The sequence below is a fragment of the Eptatretus burgeri genome, chromosome 17 (genome assembly GCF_056783735.1).
Source record: "Eptatretus burgeri isolate ZD-2024b chromosome 17, Ebu_testis_v1, whole genome shotgun sequence".
Taxonomy (NCBI): Eukaryota; Metazoa; Chordata; class Myxini; order Myxiniformes; family Myxinidae; genus Eptatretus; species Eptatretus burgeri.
Window position 1 is genome coordinate 23,496,276 of NC_140977.1, and position 22,499 is coordinate 23,518,774.

Here is a 22,499-nt window from a genome sequence, read left to right on the forward strand (position 1 = left end):
AAATTCCTGCTCTAACCTACAGAGGGCATTGCACTGATGGCGCAGCCACACCCGCAGCTGATAATGCTACGAAGAATGAAGAAGAGAGAAAGGAGAGGGAAGAAAAAGGAGTAGGAAGAGGAAGAGGAGGACCAATTTCCTGCTCCAGCTAGCAAGGAGCACTGCATCAACGGCACAATTGCATCCCCAGCAAATGGTGTTACCTGCAGCCACCTGTGCATTCAAAATAAGTGTGTGTATTCAAAATAATGTGTGTATTCAAAATAAGTGTGTGCGTGCGCGTGTGCACGCGCATGTGAGAATACTCTTAAAACTGGTGCCCATCAGCCTGTTGTTTAATTAATTATTTGGTTCAGTGCCATTGCATGATTTCAGCTCTTAGATCTTTAAATCAAGCCCGTAAGACTTGATGCAGCTTTTTCTCAGGAGAGCTGTTTATTTGATATCAACAAAGCCATTGCAGAATTTAATGCCGACGTTATATACCATCATAAGCTCAGCGCTATCGACCTGAAGGGATATTTGTTTGCACTTGCCAAAATAGTGGATTTTTTTTTTTAAACACCTCATCCCTCTTTCTCTCACACAAGTCATTACCCCTCACTCCTGCCTCCTCTCAACATTCTCTCTCTCTCTCTCTCTCTCTCTCTCTCTCTCTCTCTCTCTCTCTCTCTCTCTCTCTCTCTCTCTCTCTCTCTCTCTCTCTCTTTTTTTTTTTTCCTCCATAGCTCTTACATTCCTCTACCATCTCTGCTCTTTCACATCCTCCCCTTTGCATTCTTTTAATTTAAATATGTGTATCATCCTATAACACTCCCCTTTCTTGATGCAAAGTAAACCTTGAACTCCTTTCATAGGAACAGTGTCGATTTTCTTTGGATTTGTAAACAACAAGCAGTTTGTGACATGTCTTTAGGCTGTAATGTCGAATGTGTTTTGTTCCTTGCGGAAACCGTTACCCAAATTGGCCAACTGGTGGACTTTCTGCTCCTTGGGACCCCTGACTCAAAACCCGTGGCTTCCGGTTGTGCAGCCAACTTGGCAGAAGTGTGTGTGTGTGTGTGTGTGTGTGTGTGTGTGTGTGTGTGTGTGTGTGTGTGTGTGTGTGTGTGTGTGTGTGTGTGTGTGTGTTGTTTTCTCTTCTCGATCTTGTGCTGTGCTTGCCTTGACACCTATTTCTGGCCCCACTTAAACATAGGTCATGAACTTCCTTAAGAGAGGCTGTGCTTCAACACAAAGTAATTGTGAGAGGCCTAATGTCATGCCGTCCCGTGTTTGAAGTCGCTCTTTGTTGGTTTGGTGAAGCAGCTTTCACAGAGCCAGGAAATACCGCACAGGCCTGTTGCCAGAACTGTGCAAATACACCTCCATACACAGTAGTCCTCTTGCCTGCTTTGAATTGCTACACACTGCCCTGTGTTGGCCTACATAAAACTTAATCCTTGGGAAAAGTGTTACCAATCACTCATTTTGATACCTACTAATTAGGGAGAAGGAAGAGAGGTGGGGAGGAGGAGTCACTTGATGAGCCAAAAAAATCCTGAATTTCGATTCATATTTATCCTTTTTAGTGCATGTATCTGAGCACTTCATATCGGATTGCTTCCTCATTCAAAGTCTGAAAGTTGTTGTTTGACCCTGTGCTGGTGAAATTAAATCAACTCGGTTGCGGATGAGCATTCAGAATTTGATTGATATGCTGCAGTCTTTATACTTACATCCTTCATAGATCTGTTGTTTTCTAATTCTCTCGGATTTTGAAGTGTTTGGCACAAATTGAGCTGAGATTTAAATCAAAAGCTTCCATTCTGACGTTTCAGAAATGTGGAAAATGTGCGTTCATGCGTAAATGTGTTGGCTTCGGTGATGACGTGACACCGCATACTCGGGATTACGTAGTCGTTTGCTTTCTAAATTTATGGATGCCAGAGGCACCAGAATGTATTTTGTTCAGATTCACTGTCGGGATTTTTCTTTCACTGCAGATGTTAGCCTATATTAGTTGATTGATTTTTAAAGAATTATTACCTCCGCCACTGTCATGTTTTCACGTGTCTGTCTGTCTGTCTGTTTGTCTTTGAACAGGTTGCCTCAAATTGTGGACAAATTCACACAAAATTGGGTGGAGACGTTGAGTTTGTGATGAGGACAAAATTATTAGATTTTAGTGAAGATCTGGATCCGGATCCAGATACTAAAATTTTTTAAGTGATTCATCACCATTGAGAGATGGGGTTCAAAAACGATTTATGGCATGATATTTCAAAAAGTTGTGAATGAGTTGTGACAAAACTTGGTGGATGAGCTTGTTACGTGAAAAGAACAAGCCAATTCGATTTTGGTTAAAAGGCTGGATCTGGATCCGTACATTAGTGGGATACAAATCTAAAACTGTTCAGCCTGGAGGAGGGACGTGATCTACTGAGTGCCATTCTATTTTCATTTGTGTTGAATTGACGTGATATATCGCATTCATATATCGCAGTAATCCGTTGTCATATGTATATATATATATATATATATATATATATATATATATATATATATATATATATATATATATATATATATATATATATATATATATATATATATATATCTGTGTTTCTCCATCCATAATGCTTCATTCTAAAGAGTTTCTGCTGTCATACAAGTGGTGCCTTTGGAAAGGTAATAATGCATTTATTTGTTTGGAAAGGTAAGAATCTGTTTAGTTGGATGGAAAGCTCATAATTGATTTATTTTGAATAAAATTTTGTTCCTTTTATCACAAACTTACCTTTTTTGAAAGCCAGTGTTTCCGGGACTGAGGAAGAAGATGCGTAACCTCGAGCCTTAATGTTGCAGTTCCGACGGTAACTTTTATTATTGCACAACAGTAAGAACCCTTTACAAGGACATGGGCGGAGCACACAAACAACAACCACAGCCACAACAATGGCACTCAGTGGAGCACACACCTCTGCCAGGCTAAACAATTTGTTTTGTATCACACTGATAGGCTGGGTCTGGTTTCCTGACCTGAACCAAAATTGAATCAGCTTGTTCTTGTCACCTACCCAACTCGTCCACCAAGTTTTGCCGTAACTCGTCCATAACGTTGTTAAATATCATGATGTTTATCGTTTCTGGTCCCGTCTCTCAATGGTGAAGAATCACTGAAAATATTTTCACATCTGGATCTTCACCAAAATCGAATCACTTAGTCATTGTCACACATCCAACCTGTCCACCAAGTTGCATCCAAATCCGTACATAATTTTTTGAGATATCATGATCACAGACAAACAGGCCAGATTTGCTTTAAATTTGCATGGTCCTTTAAACCAGATTTTCTTTAATTTTCATCCTTTCAGCTTAAGTTGTTTCTTTTTTCTTTCCCCTCTGAACATGCTGTTGGTAAGAGTTTCAAAAAGTTATTCAAAAAAAAAATAAAATCACAACTTAGCCTTTTTTTTTTTTTTACTCGTATCTGAATGCAAGGCTCATAATGATGGGACCCCAGGGTTGAATTCCATGTACTGTACTGTGTTGAGTCGTCCAGTGTCTTCTTGTACTTCATGTAAAAGTACATTGATGTCTTCTCATGTCTTCGTACTACATGCGATGCAAATACAAGCTCCTCCATGAGCCGTGAACACTGTTATGTATGGAAGAAAGAAGTGTGCGAGCCATGACCATCGTTGAGTTTGTACAAACTTCAATTTGAAAAAAAACCTTTCACCTCCTTTAAAATAACAAATCGTTCCCTTCGGACCAGGCAGGGTGTCAGCAATGTGCTGATTAAAAGATTTCACCACGATCATCTGCAGTTTGTTCCTAGCTTATTCAACCTCGATACTTCAATTCAGTCCATCAATGAGGTGTGTGAGATGTTTCACGATGGATTCTTAAACAGGAGAATTTGTGGTTAAAAAGTGGTGTGGTTGCAATTCCTTTGCCTTTAGCCCTACCCCTATTCCTCCCAGGAAAGATCGGTTTTTGTGCAAAGCAGTTGCCTTGGTGTATTTTTCATTTTGAGACCTTCCTCTTTTGCATTATTTTTCATGCCTTATCCTGTTTGCAGGGATGTGAACACACCAATAATACTTTTTTTTTTTTTTTTTTTCCTGCAGAATGAAATGCTTTTCTTTGCAAGCAAACCACAACCAGGTGACAAGGAAGGATACATTTATTTGAGGTAGTGTAAACAAATTCTTTTTTTTTTTTTTACTCCCCTGAGAGCATTGGTTCCCAACCTGTGGTTCACGAGTAAAACTGCAGTAGACTGGTAAAAAAAAAATCAGAAAATATGCTTCTTTACAATTCAAGAAGTATTTTTGAGGAAAAGCAGGCAAACCACTTTTTCTGGAGTAGTTTTTCGTGCTGAACACGAATCTGTTGTTTGCCGAGCCCAAAAATGCCTAATAAGGTCACTAATTCAGGTCAAAGGTCAATGAGTGCAAACTTTAAAAAATGCTTATTTTGACATCCTCTATCCATATGTTACTTATTTTGTGATATTTTGTAAGGTAAAGCTATAACTGGTCATCAAAATCGTAGAACTCAAGGAAATTGTTAAGGAAAAATACACACTTTTGCAAATATCTCTAACAGTGCGACTTTTAGTTTTGTGTGGAGGTATACATTTTGCTTGCATTTTTTACTCCTACGTCTACAGTAAGGAAGGGTTTTCTGCTTCTGCTGATGGTATGATATCCTATGGTGAATAAGACAGATGTGTTAATGACCTAATTTGCATATGAAGCATCTTGGTCAAAGGTTAATGAGTATGAAAAGCGATTGTTACATTTTGCCTCACCGTGACTGGTAATTTTGCCGCTTGGCTTCTACAAGTCCACTCCACTTGACAGTGTTGCCATCTATGTGAAGCCGGCTACATTTCACACTCGCCATGCTTGACATTCCATTTCCATTCAAACAGGGTGTTCTTGAAGTAGCCCTAAATGAAGAATGAATCTAATAGCCTAGCCATCTAGTTAGTGCCTTAGGCATAACAAGAACAGGTAGGGATCCTCTTCAAGTTTTATAAAACAGAAATATGAATGAAAGTGAAATTGACAGTAAATGAATCCATAGCCAGACATGCTTGACATCATATACACCCACAGATGCACAGGTTGTGGGCCGAGAGCGAGTGATGAGTGCATCTACTGCTATGCTCCTGATTAGACTGCTGTCTGTACTAAATCTGAAGCCAGAGCGGGAGCCAGGGCAAGCACCAGCTATCTTTGCAGTACGGCGGGGGGGAGGTGGAGGGACTTTTCATGATCATGCATGACTGGAGCTTTGTCAGGTTTTTGTTTCGCTCCCCAGGCAACTATGGAACCTATTGCAAGCCTCATGCGACAGAGTGAGGATGTGACGTTTGAACATTGTATCATATGCCAGGAAAGCAGCCGGGCTAAAGACACCGTTTTCAACCAGACAAACCAAGGCATTGCTTCCATCAGAGAGGCGACTGAGCTCCGATGCAAACTGAGGCACTGTGAATTTCGGCCAGCTGTGAACAGGCTTTCATCGCTCTTTGCAGAGCCTCAAGACAGTATCCCCAAACTTAAATGGCACAAACTATGTTACACAGCATACACACATAAGGGGAAAATAAATGCTAAGCTAGAAAAGGAGCAATCAAAAGATCCGGCAAAAGTGCAAGCTAATGAAAGAAAGGGTGTTTCAGTTGAAGGACGCCGGTTTTTACGCAGTAGTGCTACTAAGGTGGACTGGACTTTGTGTATGTTCTGCCAAAAATTCGATAGGAAGCAGAAGACAAGTCATGTCACAACCTTCGACGTGAGTGACGACATCATAGCAAAAGCTCAATTTGTACATGAGATCTTAGTCCGAACTGCAACTGAGAATGATTTGATCTCTGCTGAAGTATGTTATCATGCTAACTGCCTTAAAAAGTTATATAGGGATGTAAAAAGGGCAGAAGCCATGAGCAAATCAGCTGACATGGCCATATCATGGTTGTGTCAAGAACTGCATCACTCTGCTGAGAAAGGACGCGTGTTTGAACTGTCACCAGTATTCGAGAGGTACAGAGAACTAACCAGTGAGTGCGACTTACGATTCCTGCATCGTATGTTAGTAGACTGGGCACTTTCAAAGAAACTTTGTCAAAGTACATTGTGGACACATGAATTTCTTGTGCCAAGAAATGTAGCTATTTCAGAAAGGCAAACTGCTTCTTCCCAGACAGTTCAGTCACATACCCCTTTCAGAAATGGTCTGTGGTCAGAACAGCGCAGAAAATATTCCCGTATTTAGACAACAGGATGATGATTTTCTATCTTTAGTGCATGTTGCTCTTAAACTCTGCAATGATATCGTGTCACATCCTGCATTCGAGGGCTGTGATGTCAGTGAAGAAGCAGAGTTGGCAAGCATACCGCCATCTGTACACATGTTTGTTAATATCTTGCTTGGTGGCCAAAGTGGTGTTGATGCTGAGTTTGATGAATGTGAAACGTCTGAAATTAGTTGGGTGAAGAAAACAAGCGTCCTTGGCATTGGGCAAGATATGGTCTATGGTGTTTGTGGAGACAAGAAAGCACCACCTAAACATGTTGGAATGGGTATGACACTGCACCAATCAACTCGGTCAAAGCAATTGGTTGAGCTATTCCATAATGCTGGGGACATAATCAGCTACAACCGGGTTCTAAAGTATGACACATCAATGGCTGAAAACACTCTGAAAGCGCTTTATCCACAAACTGGGGCGTTGGTACCTAGCAACCTGGTCTCTGGAAGATTTGTGTATTTTTCCGGTGACAATATTGATATTGATGACTCAACCTAAGATGGCAAGAATACATTTCACGCTACACAGTTTGCTGCCTGGCAGAGGGGGCCACCTGCTGAAAGTGGTCTTAGAGACATCAAACCATCCAATACATCAACTTTGGATATCCCACCTTCAGTTGAAAAGATTCATGAGGTGTTTATCAACAAGGACACCCTCATTCCTGATTTTGATGGGGTTGAAACAGGATGGTTTCTGAGGGAGAAATACTCCCAGTGCTCTACAAGACAGTGTAGATTGGGACATGGCATTCTTAACATCTCGGCAAGGAGAGGACGAAAAAGGTTCCTGGACCACGTTCAATCAGTTGCACAGCAAAAGGTCAGAGATAGCCAAAACTACCATTGGATATATGCCAATCATACTAGCCCCAGCTCATGAACTTTCAACTTTGAACACCATGGTACAAAGGGCATTACATGTCGCAAGGGCTCTAGGAAACCGCTACGCTTTGATCACAGTTGATCAGGCATTGTACCCCCAACTGATGGAGCTGAAATGGTCAGTGTCCAACTTCAGAGATACCCTAATTCCAAGATTAGGTGAGTTACATATCACTATGAACTTTTTGAAAGCGATAGGGCAACACAGAAGATTCTGGAATACTTGAACTGTGGGTTGAAAGTGGTTTACTTGGACCAAATTCGGCTGAGAAGGCTAAAGATGGAAAATCATATGCAAAGGCAATGAGGGTGCACAAATTAACTTGGCAAGCGCAGTGGCAAATCTTGATGCCACAATTCAAAACTGACCTCCATGAACAAGATCCCAAAACTTGCCAAACCCTGGAGGATGCATGAGCCAGCAAAGACTTCAATAGCTTACTTGACATTGTGGGTTCTGAGACCTTTCTGCAGCACCTCACAGTCTTCGTTGAAAATCGACAGAGTGATCCAAACTTCAGGTTTTGGTGGGATTACTTGAGGATGGTAACTATTGCTTGCTTTTGTTCGGGCACAGAGAGCAGGGTTGTGGACACTACAATTGGAATCGTTCCGAGAAATGTTGCCATTCTTCTTCCTATATGATCACGTGAATTACGCAAGATGGGGCTGTGTTTACCTGTCACAGATGCATCAGCTCCCACCAGAAGTGGAGGAAGAATTCCGCCTTGGTAACTTTGTTGTGAAAGGATCGGACCAAAGTTTCAACCAAGTCGATCTGGATCATAGCCTGGAATGGCTCAATGGAATTGGGGAAAAAGAGTGGTGGAATCATTGGAATAACCAAAATCAATTCAGCCCTGGCAAGATGGACGTTCTCATACAACCACAGGACGCGCATTTCAATGCAGACGTCTGAAATGATGAACGTTGGAGTGGACACTGGGTCCACCCCTAATGAAGCCACCTCTTCCCGCACTAAACGTGACAACTCCGATGAAAAACGAATCCTTCAAACTCTTGCGATTCAAAGTATTTGCTGAAGAATCTACTGGTCGACCAAACAAGCTCCTTAACTGCGCAACAAAAGATGTTGTGACTTCTGAAATAGAAGAGTCGCTGCTGAATGCTGAAATGCTTGGGCAACAGAAGTTGGAGAGTTTCATCAAAGAGAGACTTGTGTCATCCACCAACTTGTTCCGTTCTGCACTTCAAAAGGTGAAGGCTCCAACCTTTGCAACACTCTACGATGTTGCAACAAAGACACCAAGTGGGAAGACAGAAAGCATAAAAGCAGACAGAAACTTCTTGCAGAGACTAATTGCAGCCTACAGAGCTGGAAGACCGGTAGACCTGGAGAGAATACTAAACCATGAGTTAATGAACCCGCCAATTAGCATTGCTGAAACGTCTGGTGAACTTCGATCTGGCATTAAAGCCAACTTATTTGACATTCTTATCCAAAGTGTAACCTGCCCCACAGAAATCTCTAATGATTAGCCTTCTTGCTTGATCATTGATGGACAAGCTGCAGTCATGTCACTTGGAAAGCCAAGCAAGGCAAATACCTTTGGTTACTATGCAGATGAATTTGTGAAGTTCATTTTCCGGCAAGGCCAGGCTTACAGCCGAATTGACGTTACCTTCGATCGGTACAGAGATATTTCCATCAAAGCTGGAACAAGGACCAAACGTTCAAAGAAGTCAAGGCCAGTTCGGCGTCTGATTGAAGATAGGGATGTACCACTCCCCAACAAATGGCCAGACTTTCTTGCATCAACTGAAAACAAGACAGAGCTTGCTCAGTTCCTGTCAAATGCTCTCATAGCCGCGGCACGCCCTGAAAAAGTGGTTGTTGTTGATGGAGGTTTTGCTTCTGAAACAGAAGTCCAGAGTTCAGACCCTGCAATGAACACAACATTGCGAGAGAGCAATCATGAGGAGGCGGATTCTAGAATGATTCTACACTGCCTTCAAACAGATGCACCGAACATTGTTGTCGTAGCTCGTGACACAGATGTCTTGGTGTTGTTGGTCGCCAACTTTGGTAGAATGTCTTGCATGAGGCTTTGGATGAAAGCGGGAACAATTAAGAAACCGAAGTATGTTCCTGTGCATGACATAAGGAGGGAACTTGGACTTGCCGATCATGTCTATGAGATACTACCTGCATTTCACAGTGTAACAGGATGTGACACGGTGTCCTTTTTCTCAGGACACTCAAAGAGAACAGAGTGGGATATCTTCCTTGAACACAACAGTCTTCTCAAAGATCTTGGCAAGTTTCCGACGCCCTCAAAACAGGTCACAGAAGATGCTGAAAAGTTTATTTGCCACATCTACAAGGCACCATCTGAGAACTGTAATCAAGCCCGGATTAAGCTTTTCAGCAAATGTCATACAACGGAGACCCTCCCTCCATCTAGTGACGCTGCAAAATTCCACATAGAACGAGCAAACTACCAAGGTTTCATTTGGAGAGAAGCTCATAACCCAATGCCATCCCTGCCACCACCAACAGAATGTGGATGGAGACTCGTGGATGGTAAATTGTCACCGGTTCTTAAAACTTTGCCTCCAATTCCAAAGGGATGCAGAGAACTTGTGCAGTGAAGTTGCACAAAAGGTTGCAGTACTAATAGTTGCTCTTGTCAGAAGTGGGGGAGCCAGTTGTGCACTGATGCCTGCAAGTGCAATGTCGCAGAAATACCATGTCGAAACAGGGCGAAGTAAAGTAGACATCAGCAGGTCGGCATTGGGGGTGGGGGTGGGGGTCGAGTGGGTGGAGGGTGTCGTGTCGCAGTGAACAAGCTGTTCTCCTTGCCCCCAATTGGTCAGACAGATTGCAGTAGGATCTGATTGAGAGATAAGAACACATGATTGACTGTCAGAACAGTTGTTTGCGTCATAAGTTTACTTTGTACCTGGTGACCTTTAACCTTAATTTGGAGGCTAATTAGTCAAATTGTGAAATTCAAAATTGAGAATAATCTTGCTTAGGAATTACGTATGGATAGGAGTCAGTCAAACCATTTCACTTGTCGCATTTAATCATATAAATGAAAGTGAAATGAAACAGTATGTTAAAAAACTAAAAGGTGCTCGAGTATGGAGATATTAACAAAATAGCATTATTTTTCCTTCACATTTTCCTTTTTTTCTCACATTTTGAAAACCTGTATGAACCCTACTATACAAAATATTGTAAAATAAGTTAAATATCTGGATGGAGGATGTCAAATAAAACACTTTTTGAAAATTTTTGAAGTTTGCACTCATTGACCTCTGACCTTAATTAGTGACCTTATTAGACATTTTTGGGCTCGGCAAACAACAGATTCGTGTTCAGCGCGAAAAACTACCCCAGAAAAAGTGGTTTGCCTGCTTTTCCTCAAAAATGCTTCTTGAATTCACATTTCCCAGAAATATAACCAGTCTACAGGTGGTCTGCAAGTTACTTCCCCCCATTTCACCCCCACCAACCAAAAAGAAAAGTTATCTTTCAGCTTATACATGCTTATTCAATAAATGCAGGTCATACAATTTACCACCTCGACGTCCGTCAGCTTTTTATATACATGTTCTTTATACAATGCTCTTCGACATTTGTTCGCTTTTGGTGCAATCCTAAGCGGAGCATTCAAAGCAGCCATTTTAATCGAAATCGATACAAATATTAACTTTCGCTTTGTGTTCAACAATGACGTATGTCAAAGCCCGCCACAGTGTTACGACGCATCCTGTACACTGTGCAATCATTTTCTACTTTTGTGTTGTATCCCACCTAACTTGTCTTCGTATTTCCATCGTGCATTTAGAAAAATAAAATCACGACTGGTTCGACTCGGTGAGCAGTGAGTACAGTGCGTTGCAAAATGGAGAGATTTCTTATGCGAGCGAGTGGTAGTGGGGACCAGTCTGGACCGACGACTGGAATCGACTAATCTCATGAGCCACCTTCAAAGAAAAAGCCTCCATGCCGGAAATTTAATCCATAATATTTATCATCGGGATTTACATTTACTGGATCCAAGGATGAACCAAAACCACAGTGCGTTATTTGTCAGGTGGTATTGTCAAATGAAGCTCTTCAACTGGCAAGATTTCACCACCATTTATCAACAAAGCATCCAGAATGTGAAAAGAGGGCACTTGAGTTTTTTTTTCCAACAAAAGAAACGGGTACTTTGCCATCAGTTTTCATTGCGTCAAATGACACCTGAACTTGATAGTGGTTTGAAAGCATCTTTCCTGATTTTGCTGAGGATTGCAAAGTCAAAAAAATCCACACAGTTGGGGAAGATATTGTGATGCCCTGTGTGAGGGATGTGTGTCAATGTTTATTTGGCTCCGAAACAGTCAAAAAAAACTTGCCTCCGTTCCAATTTAAAATGCAGCTTGTCGTCGCATTCAAGACACGTCACTTGATTATCGAGAAGCAACTTGCTTAACGTCTTCGAAGTAAGAGATTCGCCATTCAATGTGATGAATCCACAGACGTGTTGGTTTAGCTCAATCACTGGTTTACGTGCGGTATCCTTGGGAAAGTGAAATCGTTGAAGATTTCCTGTTCTGGAAACTCGGACAACTGGTGGAGAAATCTTCGAAGCTATTAATTCCGACATGTGTGCACGTTGTTTAAAGTGGTCAGATTATATCGGGATATGCACTGACGGTACACGTTCAACGACGGGAGTGCATAAGGTGATTTGGCAGGTAAAACAAGTTGCCCCAGCATTACGAGTAACCCACTGCATTGTCCACAGAGAAGCCTAAGCAGCTCGCCATTTGTAGTCAGAACTATACACTTCTGACAGATACAGTGAAAACAGTAAACTTTGTTAAAGCAAGGCCACTTAAACCTCATCTTTTTTCTGCACTATACAATGAAATGGGAGCTGATCACGTCAAAATATTGCTGCACACCGAGATCCGCTGGCTATCACGCGGACGAGTCTTGCAACGCGTATTTGAGCTGCACAAGGAACTGGAGGAATTCTTGACAAATGCGAGCTACTTCCATGCAAGCCAATTCAAAGACCAACTCTTTCTTGATGAGCCTTTATATTTAGCTGATGTATTTAACATTCTGATTGATCTCAACTTTTCACTGCAATGCAAATATACGAACGTTTTGATGATTAGTGGTAAAGTGATGCGATTCAGAAAGGAACTCGGTGTGTGGTGAACTCGCTTGGGAAATGAAATGACTGGAATGTTTCCGTTACTCAAAGAATTTCTCAGGAATTCTGAGATTGGATTGTCCAGCATCAAAACAGTTTTTACTGCTCACGTTAATGTCTTGGATATGCAATTTGAGACCGACTTCAGAGACATTTCAGATGATAAGTGGCAGTGGATCCATGCACCGTTCTCCGAAGATGTCCTTTCAAACACAAACCTCAGCTGCCGAGCTCAAGATCAGCTCGTGGATTTGTCATGTGATTGCAGCCTGAAGGTAAAATTCAGAGAGCAAAATCGCACGGCCTTTTGGCTCTCCACTGAAAAGGACGATGAAGAACCGTCAGGTGAAGCAATAAAAATATTGCTTCCATTTGCAATCACCTATGTTTGTGAAGCTGGATTCTCTTGCTTAACAGCCTTAAAAACAAAATGCAGATCTCGGCTCCAGCCAGAACATGACGTGTGCCTATCCACAATTTCTCCTTGCATTGATGAAGTGGTAGGGAAGATTCAAGCACCGGGCTCTCATTAAGTTGGGTAAGTTACATACTTTACTCTCCATGTACTTGTATCATTTAATATGTATAGCAAAAGTGCTTTTGTTAAGTTTTTGACTTATTATTTTAAAGCACGAATTTGAACACATTTAGAAGGGTCTGCTTTTTGGCAGACTACACACAAATGCTCCTTGTGCATGACATCAGTATTAGTCTGGTATATGCACATAAAAATTAGTTTTAAAATGGTGTTGTGAAAAAAGGGGGTAAGTGGGGTGTCAGAAAAGCAGACACAAAGGTGGTCCTCATATTAAAAACGGTTGGGAACCACTGCCTTAGAGGACAGCATTGGCACTTGATAGGCGTGTGTGTGTGTGTGTGTGTGTGTGTGTGTGTGTGTGTGTGTGTGTGTGTGTGTGTGTGTGTGTGTGTGTGTGTGTGTGTGTGTGTGTGTGTGTGTGTGTGTGTGTAAAAGAAAGACCCACCCACATCTCTCACCTGTGAATGGAAGGAAAAACGAACCCACATCTCTATCTCTCACCAAAAGCGCTTACCTTGTGTCGACATTCTTGGTTGCTTTCTGCAGCTTCTTTGGCTGGAAGAGCACGAGGTGTTAATTTACTTATATAATCTGAGCCACCTGGGTTGAGTTGATTAGGTGAGAGCTGATTGGTTATTCCCTCCATTCACAGGTGAGAGATGTGGGTGGGTCTTTCTTATTTATGTATTGAATGCTTTTGACATTTGCATGTGGTACATGCTCGGGAGTCTTATTGGTATGCACTGTTGTCTGCGCTTTCGCTGATTATTCACCAATAAGCAATTAAACCAGCCCGACAGCTGAGCGGGTGTGCAGCATTGGGATTCTCATATGTGCACTATTTGTGAATGCCTTTATAGTTGTGGAGGAACTCTGGGAATGGTTTGAAACAGCAAAGCAATTACCTTGTGCAGGCCTTTATGGTTGCTTTATGCAGCTTGAAGAGCATGGGAAGAGTGAAAAAGAAAGTATACATATACCTGTATATCCATATATATATATATATATATATATATATATATATATATATATATATATATATATATATATATATATATATATATATATATATATATATATATATATATATATATATATATATATATATATATATATATATATTACAGTGCTGATAGAAAGTCCACACCCCCTTTCAAAATTTTCACATTTTGTTGCATTCCAGCCTGGAATAATATTGCATTAAATCAGACTTTTTCCACTGTTATTTACTCATCGTAACCCACAAATTCGACAAATTTCAGAATATTAATTGACAATACAAAATATAATATCTTGGTATATGCAGATCACGGACAACAAAATACAAACACCATGGTAAATGAGGGACACCAGGTATTGAATGAAACTGCTTCCACACAGGTGTGTGGTGCAAGTGTGTTGATTAAGCAAATAACATACCAGTATGTTTTGGTTCTTGTATTTTAAAAAAATGCCACACAGGCCTGCTTGCCCACAATTATGGCTGGTATGGCTGCAAGAGGTGACCTCAGTGACTTTGAAAGAGGGGTTGATTGTTGGGGCATATTTGGCAGGAGCTTCAATGATGGATTGCTCAACATACTGATGTTTTACGAGCAACGGTGTCTGAGGTGATGTTGGCATTAAACTCCGAGGGAAAGGCATCATCAGCAAAGGGTAACAATGGGTGGAGGTGCATACTCCAGGATCGTGATATCCGTGCATTAATTTGAAGTGAAAGGCAAAGCAGGTGAGCAATTGCGGATCAATTGACTGTAACCTGGAACACAAGAAGCCAGTTTCATCAAAAACTGTCTGCTGAGAACTCCAGAGTGGGATACCATCGTTGGATTTCATTGCACAAACCGCTCATCACACCTGGCAATGCACGTTTGCGAGTCCAATGGTGCAAAGGGCACAGGCAATGGACGATTGAGCAGTCGAGAAATGTGACATGGTCAGATGAATCTTCTTTCACTACATTCTCGACAAATGAAGGGGTGCACATGTGGCGCCAACTGAAAGAACTCTACAACTCTGTGCTTGATTCCAACAGTGAAGGATTATGGTGGTTCTGTAATGGTTTGGGTGCAGTCATTCCCTAAGAAGGCAAGTTCAATGCCATTTGCTACTTAATTGTGCTGAGTGATTAACTTCACCCCATGTTGCAGTATTTCTTTCCTGCTGGGAGGGGTGTCTTCCAGGATGACAATGCCCCCATCCACAGAGCGCATGTAGTCACCCAATGGTTTTAGGAGCATGACACTGATGATATCCATATGTCATGGCCTTTCTCGGTCACCAAATCTGAACTTGATCGAGCATTTATGGGATATTCTGGAACGATGCCTGAGACAGTGTTTTCCACCTCCATCAAGCAGGTGTGAGTTGATTGTCTCGTGGAAGAATGGTGCCACATCCCTCCTGCAGAATTCTAGATGCTGGTGGATTCTATGCCACGGTGTGCACAGGCCATACTGGCTGCACATGGTGGTCCAATGCCCTATTAAGTGACTACATTGGTGTGTGTGTGTGTGTGTGTGTGTGTGTGTGTGTGTGTGTGTGTGTGTGTGTGTGTGTGTGTGTGTGTGTGTGTGTGTGTGTGTGTGTGTGTGTGTGTGTGTGTGCGCGTGCGCGCGTGCGCGCGTGATTTATCGTCGTAGACTTAGCTTTGAAGGACCCCCATCGGTAGTCGTGAGGAGACAGATGCGGGAAGTCGGGAGGCCATTGGTGATTCGTTTTTCGAGAAATGAGTCAATCACCCGGAAAATGTCGATCAACCACAGATCAGATGCAGTCTTGCTGGAAGATGACTAAATGCATTATGATATCTTGCTTCCTTCTCCATTCCAGAAGGAGTCTTCTCTGCAGCCTGTCCACATAGCTATTTGTGTTGACTGTCACTGTTTCTTCAGCTTCGTTCTCAAAGAAGAAAGGTCATATTATTCCTATTATTCTGCAGGAAACAGCTTTCATTTCTGTAGACTGCAACCGCTGTATGAACACCCGCTTCTTCAGGCAAAACTTTACCCCTGCAGATCACTTTACCCCTTTGCCCCTGTGCCGTGTGTTGCATCAACACTCCGACGCACATTTCTGTCTTTGAGGATGGACTTCTCCCTGTCTTCTCCACTGGTCAGATGGTCAAAAACAACACTGTTCATGGAAGATGGAGTTCCATGCCACACTGCAAAAAAGACCAAAGAATGGCAGGACAGACATAGGATCAAGCGACTTCCGTGGCCAAGTCAGTCTATTGAGATGAATCACATTGAACACCTCTGGGCCATATTGGATCGAGCTGTGTGGAAAAAGTCCAGGAAACCAACATCTCGGGCAGAATTGCTAAATCTTTTGCATGAAGCCTGGGCAGAAATCCCACAAGAGAAAATTTCAGAACTCGTTCGTTGTATGCTTGAAAGAGTAAAAGCGTTGAAATCTGCAAATGGCAAGTCTACCAAATACTAGTGTTTGTATTAAAATGGAACAAATGTTCTTCAAATGTTCAATAAATATTCTTCTTCTTCTTCTTTCGGCTGCTCCCGTTCGGGGTCGCCACAGCGGATCATCCGTTATGATCCGCATAATGATTTGGCACAGGTTTTATGCCGGATGCCCTTCCCGACGCAACCCTGGTCGCCTCTTACGACACAGGGATATGGTACGCCTATTTTAACCGGGGCATACACCGGGCCCAGTATACTGGTACTCACTTCGCCGACCTCGGAAGGATGACAGGCTGAGTAAACCTCCTGGTGTATTAATTCAGTGGCCCAACGGGGCTTGAACTCGGGACCTTTTGGGTCCCAAGCCGCTGCCCTAACCACTGCGCCAACAGCTGGCTACAGAGATCTTCAAATGTTCTTCAAATGTAACTTCAAATGTTCAATAAATATATTCTTTAAAAATTATAGTGTCTATTTACTTCTGTCATGTCTCTGTACGTACAGGTTGGCGCATCGACTTTTTCGGAGAAGCCTGCATAGCTTTCCTCACAGCCTCTGTTATATATTTATTACTAACATAACCCACGCTCTGCGCGACATGTTGGGGTGGGTGTGTTTGAGAAAGGAACTGATGCAGAGTATCAGTAGTGATTTTACTTTAATGCAGTAAGTGGAATACGATTTCACTGTTTCAGAACCATTTTATTTACTTTTTTTGTACCATGCACCTCATATGGTCTTTGAGATAATGTAAGCCGAGTATCACGTTACTCGAGCGCAGAACAAAGTCGAAGATAGCGCGACACTAAACCACAAACTCGGGAATAATATATAAGATGTCTGCACATGGGATAGATACACCCAAGTACAATCTGTGTTTTTTATACACACACACACACACACACACACACACACACACACACACACACACACACACACACACACACACACACACACACACACACACACACACACGACTAAATCAATCTGCCAGACTGAGTGTACACTCTAACAATTACGTCACTGCATCTGGTAAATATATTATCGTGGGATCGGTTTTTTTTGTTGTGGCACTGGAAAATTTTCTTTCTTTGATGTTAAAGATTGATGCTTGAAGTGCCGTGACTGGAAGCATGCACCCACAAAGTTGTGAATACAGTATTTGTCATCTTTCACTTGCATTTTCAATGTATACATAATAGTTTAGAAATTTGTCAATCAGGTTCACCTATCGGTTTATCCGCCAATTGTTATTGTTCATTTTGGATTACGTGTGACCTTGTTACACGCGTGACCTTTTCAAAAGGAATTCCAGAAGAGAGTCGTACATTCAATAGTCTTTTTTTTTAAAATAAAATAAAAAAAAATTTTGCACAAGCAAAAATTTATCTTGCACTTTATTTTGCAAGTGTTGGGCAGAAGTGTTTTCAGAAAGATTGCCTTTCAAAGTTTATCCTCATGTTACACCTTCCGTGGGTATCCCCCTTTGACACAAAGCGACTCCCTCCATACCATTGTTTGTTGGCATCGTAGTTTTGTTGTGCTGAATTTGGGCTCTGATCTGCAGGGGTAAAGTTTTGCCTGACGAAGCGGGTGTTTATACGGCGGTTGCAGTCTACAGAAATAAAAGCTGTTTCCTGCAGAGCGAGGAGGTAAGGGATGCTGGTTGGTCTGTTGATTCGCAGATCGGTCGAACTGTATGGCATCTTTACATGATTATGTGTAATGCAGTGTGAGGAATTTTTTTGAGGAATGCAAACTTGGCTCCTTTGCCTTCCTTATTTATTTGCTTCCTTCCTTTCTCCCTCTGGCCATATCTGCATTCACTTAAGCCTCAACTTTGAGTTGGTCGATTGACCGAGAGGAATTGTGCAATAGAAGGGAGAGATCTTTCTTTTTACATGTTTTTGGGATTTTGACAAGGAGCTTCAAATAAACTGAAATATAATTGGTTTATTTATGAAAAAAAGATTTTTTGGGGGTTTATTTATGAAAAAAAGATTTTTTTTTTCTTGGTTGGGTTGTAATGTTTCCGCTGGTGAAACGGACAAGGCCCAATGAGCAGAACTGTCTTTGCTTCCTCTCCCTTTCCTTGTATTATTTCAAGTTGATTTGCCAAGTCATCAATTTATCTATTAGATTGGATGTCTCTGAAACAGGTTCTTGCCATGCTTAAAGTAACACTGAACCTGCATTTCAGAAACTCAGAATTGCATCTGATCCATTGTTGCATTTATCATTTTACATGCTTGTAGGAAAATATATATTCTTCCTTAAAAGGGCACACGGATTGGAATTTTTATTTTATTTTCATTTACTTACAGGATCGAAGGCTCATGGAGGAGCTGCAACAAAAATAACGAGCATATGTACAGGATAACGTGAAGACAACACCAGACTTGAGTTAATATAGCCACTGAGCTTGGTGGAAGTGATGTCGCACCAGCAACGCCGTCTGTATGACGTCTCTTTTCTCTCAGCACTCAGCGGGACAATTTAATGATAAATTTGCTCCTACTGATGGATGCCAACCGATGGAGTTTATCTGTGTTCTATCCTTCAAATGCAGAGCGTCAAGTGAGGAAACAGCATGTGCCATCTTTTGAAGTATTCCATATGACATTTATTGGTGCACAATTAAAACAGATGTAATCAACCTGCCAGACTCAGAGTGAACACTAACTATTATGTCACCGAGTCTGGTAATGGTCCATTTTCAAAGGCAAACTGACTTGCCTTTTCAATGAAACTACTTCATATGGAGGTCATTTGTTATGTTGTTTATCTTTTATAATCAACGTAATTTTAAGGACAAATGTCTGTTGAAGAAGAGCCTGTTATGGATGTGATGATTTGAGAGATGGAGGCTTTTGATATCAGTTTATTGATATGACATTAGATGGATGTATTGATATTACTGTATTAACATCATCATCATTAATATTATTGTTAAAAAATATTTTTTAAAGGCAGTGTTCCTGCAATCTGAAGATGTTGACAGTGTTTATAGATAGTTGAAACCCCCCCCAACCCCCATTGCCCCTTGAAGGGGTAAATGCCACTTTCGTTCCCATTTGTTTCTTCACACGCAGATGCCTCCTGCCTTGGGAGAGGGCCCCTTGATTGCCTGTTTCAAGTGACATACTAACTTTTGAGAATAGAAGGAAATTTTTATAATCACCCCCATAATTCTCATTTTTAATTTGCTTTGTTTTCCTTAAACATATTTGGAAAAGTTGGTCTTTTTTATTTTATTTTATTTTATTTTTTATCTCTAAAACCAGTGGCTTTTTTGGCTTTCCTTTCCAGTGACTTTTTCAAACCTTATGTTTTATTTTCATTATTTTTGGTCTATTGGCCTGAGGAAGTCTGCTGTGAAGCGGGTGAGACGTTGCCTGAGACCGGGTCTGCTCTTGCTTATTGCTCAAATTGGACTCTAGTTTATTTTCGGTTGGAAGCACCTTCTTATTCTTCAGACATATACACATATATCATGATAAAGCATTGTGGACTGATTGGTACAAAATTTGAGAGGGAGGTTGGGTGTGTAACGAGACAAAATGATTCAATTTTGGTGTTTGTGGTATGGAGGAATGTTGAGAGTAGCGGTTGGAAGATTATGAGATGGGAGAAGTGCAGGGGAAATGTCCTCCGAGTACAAGATGAGGTTGAAGGCCAGATATGAACTACTTGGTGAAGAAGCAGAAGGCTTGGAGGAGTGAAAGAAGTATGGGAAGCATTTAGGGGAATTGCAGAAGTTTTTTTTTTATGGAAGGACGTCAGGAAAGGATTAATCGTCAAAGGATAGAAACCAGGTATGGTGGATAGAGGAGGTAGGGAGGGCAGTTGGTGAAAAGGAGGAGGGTTGGAAGAGTATAGAGAGGATCGGGGGAGGCAGCTGGATACAGGGTTGCTGCACTAGTATGGTAAGAAGAAGAAAGCAGCAAGGAGAGCTGTGGATAAGATGAGGAATGTTATGGAAGAGGAGGTGTACAACAAGTTGGAAGAGCATGGTGGGAGTGAGATGATGTATAAATTGGCTCGTGACAGCGATGAAGATGGTAAGGACATGAGGCGGGGGGGGGCGGTTTATGCTGAAAGTGTAGGAAGGATATTTAAAAGAGCTGTTGAACCGGGAAGGAAGCAACGGCAAGCTGCAGCTACCGTGTTATGTAGAGGGAAAAGTTATGTTGAGGCCTCTTCCACTTCCGAGGCTCCCTTGCTGAGAGAATCTGGTGAGCAAGATCAGCAGCAGGCAAACGAGCCACATGCCCATACAGCCACAGCTAACGCTCATGGACGATGCAGGTAATAAATCTTATTTGAGTCTCTCTGCAACCGCTCGTTGGACACAAAGTCCGACCCAGGAATCCCGTGATACCAGTGGCTCCGTCGACTCATTCAGCACCTCGAGGGCCCCCAAAAGGATATTGGGAGTCTCCGCAAAGATGACTGCATCATCTGCGAAATCAAGGTCAGAGATCTTAACATTCCCAAACAATGCACCAAGGCTTGATCTCACTGACATCCTCCCCAGAATCCAGTTAATACAAGTGCTGATAAGGTTGGGGGCCAGTACACACTCCTGACGAACTCAAGTAACAACTGGAAATAAGTCATCAATCGTATCACCACATCTCACAGCACTTTCAGTACCAGACATCAGATTGATCAGTTTTGGTGGCACCCCTCGAAGACCAAGAATCCTCCAGAGGGCATCCCGATTCTCTGAATCAAACGCTTTACAGAGATCAACAAAGGCTGCAAGCAGCCCTTGCCGAAACTCTCATCTGCGTTCGGTGAGGACCCGAAGAGCAAGGGTACGGTCAATTGTTGACCACATTGGTGTAAAGCCTGACTGCTCTGAAGGCTGGTGCTCATGCAGATGGTGGGGACCATATCAAGAATTATCCGAGCAAAGACCTTGCCCGGCACTGAGAGCAGCGTCACCCCTCGGTAGTTGTTGCAGTCTTGGTGATCACCATTCCCTTTCCAGAGAGGGACAACAAGGCCCCTCTTCCAGTCAGTTGGGATGATGCCTGTGTTCCAGGCAGAGCACAGAACTGCATGCAACGACACGAGTGCAGCATTTCCACCAGCCTTGAGAAGTTCAGCATGGATGCCACAGATCCCTGGAGCTTTACCTCATTTCAACCAGTTCACCACAGCCTGTGTTTCCACAAACGAAGGTGGACCACAGTTGATTCGAGGGTCAGCAATCGGGATACTAACACCCTAACATCCAACTCAACAGCTGGTGGATCAGCTTGGTACAGCCGCTCAAAGTAACTGGCCCAGCGGGCCTTCACTTCAGACTCTCATGTCAAGAGCCCCCCACCCTCTGCTCTAACCGCAGTACACTGAGGGACAGGATTGAATGAACGCAATGCGCGAATTCCCCTGTAAGCAGTACGAGAATCACTTGACCACAGGTGATGCTCTTCCTCCTCAGATTCTTCGCACATTGGCCTCCTTGTCCACCCTTGGTGCACGCATAATTTTACACCTTAGCTTCCTGAACAGCTCAGCTCTGCCATTCAGCCTGGCTCTGCGACACTGTTCAAAGGTATCCAGTGTCCCTTGAGAGACAAAATTCTTCTTCGTCCTCCAGTGATTTCCAAGAGATCTACCAGCAACATCAAGGACGGTGGACTTGAAAGCATTCCACAACTCCTCAGGACTCCCCCAAAACACCCATCCCTCCCAAATCTCCACCCAGCCTTCCCACAAACTCCTCAGCTACCCTCTCATCCTTGAGCTTGCCAACATCGAGCCTCGGCTGGGATGGTACCATTCTCCTGGATTTAAGCTGTAACTTCAGAGTTGCTACAACTCGCCTGTGGTCAGTATTGAGGAAATGAGCACTCTGGTGGACCCTGCAGTTCTGGATCATCCTCCAGCGACCATCAATGAGCACATGGTCAATCTCCTTTGCCACACCGCCAGCGTTGGAATAGCAAGTCCAGCGATGACCTTGTGGGTGCTGAAACCATGAACCAGCCACCCTAAGTCCATGACTTCTTGCAAAGTCAAGGAACTTGGTGCTCTTCTGATTCATAGTTCCAGCCCCATGGGGAAAAACACATGTCTCATAACTATTCCTTATCAGTTCCAGTCGATTCATTGAAATCCCCCAAGACTAGATGAGTGTCTCGCCTG

At 42.4% G+C, this 22,499-nt stretch overlaps 1 protein-coding gene and 1 pseudogene across 2 annotated transcripts in view; both read left to right on the top strand.

Annotated features, from left to right (window-relative positions):
* The window catches only part of SMCHD1 (structural maintenance of chromosomes flexible hinge domain containing 1), a 209,871-nt gene that overhangs the window by 141,145 nt on the left and 46,227 nt on the right, over nt 1-22,499 (top strand). For both annotated transcript variants that reach the window (XM_085861237.1, XM_085861236.1), the window contains 2 exons: nt 4,116-4,180; nt 17,908-17,992. In XM_085861237.1, the coding sequence (XP_085717363.1) occupies nt 4,116-4,180; nt 17,908-17,992 (150 nt within the window). The remainder of the gene's footprint in view (nt 1-4,115; nt 4,181-17,907; nt 17,993-22,499) is intronic.
* LOC147009553 (uncharacterized) lies at nt 4,191-13,907 on the top strand (annotated as a pseudogene).